This window comes from Nelusetta ayraudi, unplaced genomic scaffold, assembly GCF_046127955.1.
Source record: "Nelusetta ayraudi isolate G7.1 ecotype Tasmania unplaced genomic scaffold, CSIRO-AGI_Nayr_v1 ptg000128l, whole genome shotgun sequence".
NCBI classification, from domain to species: domain Eukaryota; kingdom Metazoa; phylum Chordata; class Actinopteri; order Tetraodontiformes; family Monacanthidae; genus Nelusetta; species Nelusetta ayraudi.
This window is the reverse complement of record NW_027466178.1, coordinates 327,613-334,228: the sequence shown is the minus strand read 5'-3', so window position 1 is coordinate 334,228 and position 6,616 is coordinate 327,613. Positions and strand designations below refer to the sequence as shown.

The following is a 6,616-nucleotide window of genomic DNA, read 5'->3' as shown; positions in this document are numbered from 1 at the left end:
AGTGGTTTCAACCTTTAGTTCAACCTTGACTTTGTCTTTTGCCTTTTGCCTTTTGAAGGTGTCTACAACACATATACGCCTATTGCTTGTCACCTCTTAGCAATCACACAATACGAGAGTAGGAAGTATTACAAATATAGCTGTAGTTCGGGATAACAGCGTCCTCCCACAAGTTGAGACGATGCTGTATTATTGTGCTTTTTAAGTATTAGGTTGCATACAAAGGTTGCATACCATCCTGGTAATTTTCATTACCAGGACGTGAAAACTTCATTTAATTCACGCCTGTTCTGACAGGATTTGTTAAAGAAAAAAGACAGTTTTCAGCCTCTGTATCTTTGTAAAATGCTTTTAATGAAAACAGTACAACGTTATGCAGAAATCTGTAAGTCCTTCAGATATAAAAACACATGGACATTATAGAAACGAGTACCAAAGAAAGCAGTGTTTTCTGCTTAAGCTTTACAAAATATGGACGCAGAATACACAACATATATAAATACTCATAAATAAGAAACCACTGGGTAGTCATATAGGATGTTGCGACGACATTGTGTATTTCATGAATACCACAACTTTTGGGGATCAAGTTGGTTAAGAATGACAGTAATGGCTCACTTTTAGCCCTCTGTCAAACAATTGTAAAAGAGTTCCCATGGCACGAAGCTCCTTCCAGACTGTGGCAACAAGGTCCTTTTCATACCAATGCAGTGCAGTTTCTGTCTATAAAGGCACTACGCGGTTGTGAGTCCCAACTTTAGTGCTGGCCTGAAAGCAGCCACGACATGAGCACAAGGAGTGATGCTGTGATGAGGCTGATCTGGTGGCTCACTGCGCTTGAAACTTCTGTATGCAAAAAAAGACAGAAATTTAAAGATCTAAATTAAAACACCTTTAAACACTTTTAATTGCAATGAGGTAGCGCTAAATGTTGCTTACGAGTGCCATTGATGGAAATGGAGCTGGTGTCGATGTTAAAGGCTGTAATGTTGGAAGAAGCCCCGATAAGAACGTTTGCAATCTGGGTGTCATTGGGGACAGATGAGGATGCAAATGAGATGTCGACATTGTTGATGATTGACCCATTGCTGTAAAAGGAATATGTGCACAGTATTATTATATAATATTCACCCGTATGATTAAAAATCAACACTATTTTGAGGCTAAACACATCTGTCCAGAACCAGTCTCACCTGAATGAAACAACAGTCAGTAAGCGGAATGCGGTAAATGCATTTTGGTAGAAAGGTGTAAGCTGTGGAGAGAAGAGGGCACCAAAAGTAAATCAAGTGGTTAAAACAGATTTCACATATCATCTAGATTTTTAGGGAAGATTCTGTACTATTTTTCCAAAAATAACAAAATTTGAAGTTAACAAAAGTTGCTATTTTGATCTTTGACACAACAATAATCAGTGTCTTCTTGCACCTAACAAAGTCAGTATTTAATGCATGGCAAAGACTCACCGTTGACTTTATCAGTTCAGCGCGAGTGGTGAATGCAGTGGATGTTGAATCTAGTAAGTCACTTGTAAATGTCTCTCCAGCAGATCTGAACGTCATCTGCCTCGTTGTGACTGCCTCAGTGGTTGTAGCTGCAGCTGTAGTTGTAGCTGTAGTTGTGGCTGGAGTCGTATCGTTTGTGGCTGTAACAGTGGTGGTTGTATTTTCAGCTGTCGTGGCTGTGGTTGAATTTGCAGCTGAAGTATTTGTCGCTGTTGCAGTTGTGGTTGTATTTTCAGCACTAGTGGCTGTTGTTGAATTTGCAGCTGAAGTATTTGTGGCTGTAGCAGTGGTGGTTGTATTTGCAGTAGTGTCTGTTGTTGAATTTGTGGTTGTAGTGTTTGTCTCTGTTTAGGGTAAAGAAGATATTATTAATATTCATTTGAGCATATTGATCTTATTTGGTCAAGATTTTGTTACATTTACTTCAGTTAAGTTTAGTCAAAATCTGGATGTAATCATAGGTGATATTCCGATTGTGAACCCTTGCTGCCATATATTTTTTCTTACCAACTACTTTAACTGAACTGGATTCAATGCTGACGTTGAAGGAATTGCTGGAGTTCGATACTGCTGAGATCAAGGTTTGTGCAACAGCATCAGCCTGTGGGATTTGATCTTGTGATGAAGTGCTGTTGAACTCGATCCCCATTTCTGCTTCAGTGTTTGTACTCCTTGTCCTGGTTATAGCTTGACTGCGTAATAAAATATTATTGCAATGTAAGAAAAAAAAAAACAATATATATTTGTTGGTACTAAATCATTTGATCTTACAGCTTTAAGAAATGTGTAGCAATATAAATATAATTTTTACACCTACCTAAATTTCACAACAAAGGAACGAATGAAAAGGAAGCCATATTGTGCTCTGAAGATGATGTCATACTGAAGAAAAAAGCAGAGTATATATATTTTTAACAATTACAATATTCAAAATGTTAAGCTTGTAGTCATATATAAAATTTTGAAGACATTTAACATAGTTAAAGCATTAAAGGGCGATGTTCTTACCACTGCAACAACTTTTGCTTCAAGTTCCTTAAACGGTTGGCTGGTTGGATCGCTCAGTTCTACTACAAATGGTTCAATCAAAACTGCTGATAGAACCACAACAGGTGCTGAAACAGCAGCTGTAGTGGTACTTGTGGTTGTAATTGCGGCGGTGGTGGCTGTAGTTACAGAAGTTGTAGCTGCAACAGTGGTGGTTGTGTGAGCAGCAGTGGTGGGTGGAGTTGTTGCAGTTACTGTTGTAGTTGCTGCAGTTGTCGTTGCAGCAGTCATGGTTGTTTTAGCAGCAGTGGTGTCTATGGTTGTAGCATTTGTGGTTGCAACAGTGGTAACTGTATTAGAAACAGTGGTGGCAGTTGTAGCATTTGTAGTTTCATGAGTCGGGGTTGAATTTGCAGTACTGGTGGCAGTTGATGTCACATGTAAAGTCTCAACAGTGGTTGTTGTATTTTCAGCAGTGGTGACTGTTGTTGGGCCATTTGTAGTTTCAACAGTTGTAGTTGTATTTGCTGAAGTGGTTTCCATGGTTGTAGCATGTGTAGTTGCAACAGTGGTTGCTGTTTGTGCAGCAGTGGTGGCTGCTGTTGAAGCATTTGTAGTTGCAGCAGTGTTTGTATTTGCAACAGTGGTTGCATTTGTAGTGTCACCAGCAGACGTGGTTGGCTTTACAGTAGTGGTTGTCATTGCTGTGGCACTTGAAGTTGCTGCAGTCGTAATTGTATTCACAGTGCTTGCGATGTTTGTGGTAGTGGCACCAGTTGTGGTTGCTGTGGACATCGCATTTGTATTTGCAGCTGTGGTGGCTGCTGCAGTATTTGGGGCCACAGTTGTTGTTTCTATAGGAAATATGAATTTTTATTTATATAAATGTTATTTATTAGCTTGCTACGTTCATCAGTAATGGAAGTGTATATGTATTTACTTACCTATTACTTTGACCGATGATGAATCAACACCAAGGCTGAAGTTATTGCTGGAGTTGGACACAGCAGTGATTAAAGTTTGTGCAACTTCATCAGCCTGTGGAATTGTGTCTTCCGATGCAGTGGTGTTGAACTCAATCCCCATTTCAGCTTCAGTGTTTTCTGTTCTTGTGCCAGTTGAGGCTCGTCTGTTAAAAAAAGGATAAAATTATAACAGAACAGCATTGTATAAATGCATTTCATTGCCTTAATATAACATCACAAAAATAAGGAAAGGGAAGGAATTTTAGTCATGTGAATCGAACCTGAATGCCATCACATAGGCACGAACAAAGAGGTCACCATATTGTTCTCTGTAGATGAATTCATACTGTTGGAAGTAATGAAAATGGAAACATTAATAAAGATGTTATCATCACTTTGAAATACACTACACTACAGTAACCAAATCACAAAAATACACTTACCACTGCAACAACTTTCACTTCAAGGTCTTTAAATTCTTGGCTGTTTGGATCACTCAACACTTCCACAAATGGTTCTATCAAGACTGCAGCAATGACCACAATAGCTGCTGGAGCAGCAGTTGTAGTAGCAGTAGTGGTGGTAGTCAAGGGGAGTGTTGTCGCGCTTGTAGATGTGGTGGCTGTGTTTGTATCAGTTGGACCTGTAGTTGTACTTACAGCAGTGGTGGCTGTAGTTACAGAAGTTGTAACACTTTGAGTGGAAGAAGTGGAATCTGCAGCTGTCGTAGTTGTATTTGATGCGGTTAGGGCTGTGGTCATCACATTTATGGGTGTAGTAGTTGTAGTCACTTTTGCAGCAGTGGTGGTTGTAGTTGAATCATTTGTGGTTGCAGCAGTCATGGTTGTATTTGCTGCACTGGTAGCTGTTGTACCATTTGTAGTTGCAGCAGCTGTGGTTGTATTATTTGTAATAGCACTAGTTGTATTTCCTGCAGTGGTGGCTGAAGTTGTCACATTTGTAGTTGTAGCAGTCGTGTTATTTGAAGCAGTGGTGGCCGTAGTAGCATTTGTAGTTATAGCAGTCATGTTAATATTTGAAGCAGTGGTTGCTGTAGTAACATTTGTAGTTGTAGCAGTCATGGTTGTATTTGCAGCAGTAGTAGCTGTGCTTGTAGCGTTTGTAGTTGTAGCAGTCATGGTTGTATTTGCAGCAGTAGTGACTGTGCTCGTAGCATTTGTAGTTGTGTCAGCCACAGTTGTATTTGAAGCAGTGGTCGCTGTGTCTGTAGCATTTGTACTTGCAGGAGTAGCCGTTATATTTGCAGCAGCTGTGGCTGTGGTTGTAGCATTTGTAGTTGTATCAGCCACAGTTGTATTTGAAGCAGTGGTCGCTGTGTCTGTAGCATTTGTAGTTGCAGGAGTAGCCGTTGTATTTGCAGCAGCTGTGGCTGTGGTTGTAGCATTTGTAGTTGTATCAGCCACAGTTGTATTTGAAGCAGTGGTCGCTGTGTCTGTAGCATTTGTACTTGCAGGAGTAGCCGTTGTATTTGCAGCAGCTGTGGCTGTGGTTGTAGCATTTGTAGTTGTATCAGCCATGGTTGTATTTGCAGCAGTAGTGACTGTGCTTGTAGCATTTGTAGTTGTATCAGCCACAGTTGTATTTGAAGCAGTGGTCGCTGTGTCTGTAGCATTTGTGCTTGCAGGAGTAGCCGTTGTATTTGCAGCACCTGTGGCTGTGGTTGTAGCATTTGTAGTTGTATCAGTCATGGTTGTATTTGAAGCGGATGTGGCTGTGGTTGTAGCATTTGTAGTTGTATCAGTCATGGTTGTATTTGCAGCAGTAGTGACTGTGCTCGTAGCATTTGTAGTTGTATCAGCCACAGTTGTATTTGAAGCAGTGGTCGCTGTGTCTGTAGCATTTGTACTTTCAGGAGTAGCCGTTGTATTTGGGGAAGTTGTGGCTGTGGTTGTAGCATTTGTAGTTGTACCAGTCATGGTTGTATTTGAAGCGGATGTGGCTGTAGTTGTAGCATTTGTATTTGCAGTAGTCGCCATTGTATTTGAAGCAGCTGTGGCTGTCGCATTTTCAGCTGTGGCTGTCGTGTCATTTGTAGTTGTAGCAGCTGTCGTTGAATTCACTGCATTTGCTGGGATAGGGCTGAGGCTTATAGTTACTTGTCAAAGAGAAAAGAAACAAGAATAAATTTCCAATCAGATTTTCAGATAATCCTTTAAAAAATCAAGGTATTTTGATTGTCATGTCACAGTTATTCATTTACCTGCAAGTATGAATACAATTGGAAAGACCTGTCGAGCACCCATTGTGTCTTCCCCAACCCTGTTGAAACGTGAGAATTTCATACACTTAGTTTCATTGCATTGTCCTAGATTGTTTTAAAAGAAAAACAATGTAGCCTTTGAATACTAATGTCTACTGGCAATAGAATAATTGCTGGAGGAAATAAGAATGTACATCCATCCATCTGCCTATGCATTCATTTATTATCACCACCTGTGGTGCACTGGGTGGCGGGGTTGCTGGAACCGAACCCAGCTGTTCATGGGTGAATGCAGGTTACACCCTGGAAAATCTGCAGTTTATCACAAGACCACATAACATGACAACCACTCTCACTGGTACTCATACTGCCAATGTAGGGTTGCCAATTCACTACATGCACATGCTAAAAATAAGTACATTCATGGCAGCCATGTGAGAAACATTGTTTCCAATTAGAAAGGAGCAACAATTGAGATTAAACTACTAGATTATTTCTAAAATATATTATTGTTGCCTAAATACATCATCAGAGACTTTAACAAATGTAATCCATATATATATATATATTATTTGCTCCAGTGAACCCTAAAACCCTGAGTGCAGGATGAAGCATGTATGTATGAATGGATTGATGATGTTCATAATAACAATAATAATAATAATAATAATAACAAGAAGAACAACAACAAGAAATACAACACATATACAAATATGATTAAAACTACATCATATGTCAGTAACTTATCAGTTGTACCTTATGTGTACTATAGACATAAAAATGACTTACCCAAAACAATGTTCACAGTTTATATTGGTTTTGGCAGCTGCTCCGTATGAAGGGAAATTTTATGAATTGAATCCAAGCCTCAGTATTTGCTCTATGCTGGTGCACTTCCTTGCGGTGCCACCTGTCCACCTCTTAAATACATCTTGCTG

The 6,616-nt window shown here is 39.7% G+C and overlaps 1 protein-coding gene across 1 annotated transcript; it reads right to left on the bottom strand.

The window, feature by feature from the left end:
- Window positions 1-333: 333 nt before the first annotated feature.
- Window positions 334-6,616, bottom strand: LOC142904496 (uncharacterized). Its single transcript, XM_076050628.1, has 12 exons — window positions 6,468-6,616; window positions 5,679-5,737; window positions 3,901-5,573; window positions 3,739-3,803; window positions 3,437-3,621; window positions 2,514-3,346; window positions 2,323-2,387; window positions 2,013-2,197; window positions 1,467-1,849; window positions 1,194-1,255; window positions 940-1,088; window positions 334-846 (listed from the first exon to the last, which is right to left on the bottom strand). Exons 2-12 carry the CDS (start codon window positions 5,719-5,721, stop codon window positions 758-760), a joined length of 3,732 nt encoding a protein of 1,243 aa, XP_075906743.1. The 5' UTR covers window positions 5,722-5,737; window positions 6,468-6,616; the 3' UTR covers window positions 334-757.

Excerpts from the sequence above, each read along its gene's own strand:
- LOC142904496 (XM_076050628.1), bottom strand. The coding sequence starts at position 5,721 with ATGGGTGCTCGACAGGTCTTTCCAATTGTATTCATACTTGCAG. Across the intron at positions 3,347-3,436 it reads ATCATCGGTCAAAGTAATAG|AAACAACAACTGTGGCCCCA; the intron begins GTAAGTAAATAC and ends TATTTCCTATAG. Across the intron at positions 2,388-2,513 it reads AAGCAAAAGTTGTTGCAGTG|TATGACATCATCTTCAGAGC; the intron begins GTAAGAACATCG and ends TTTTTTCTTCAG.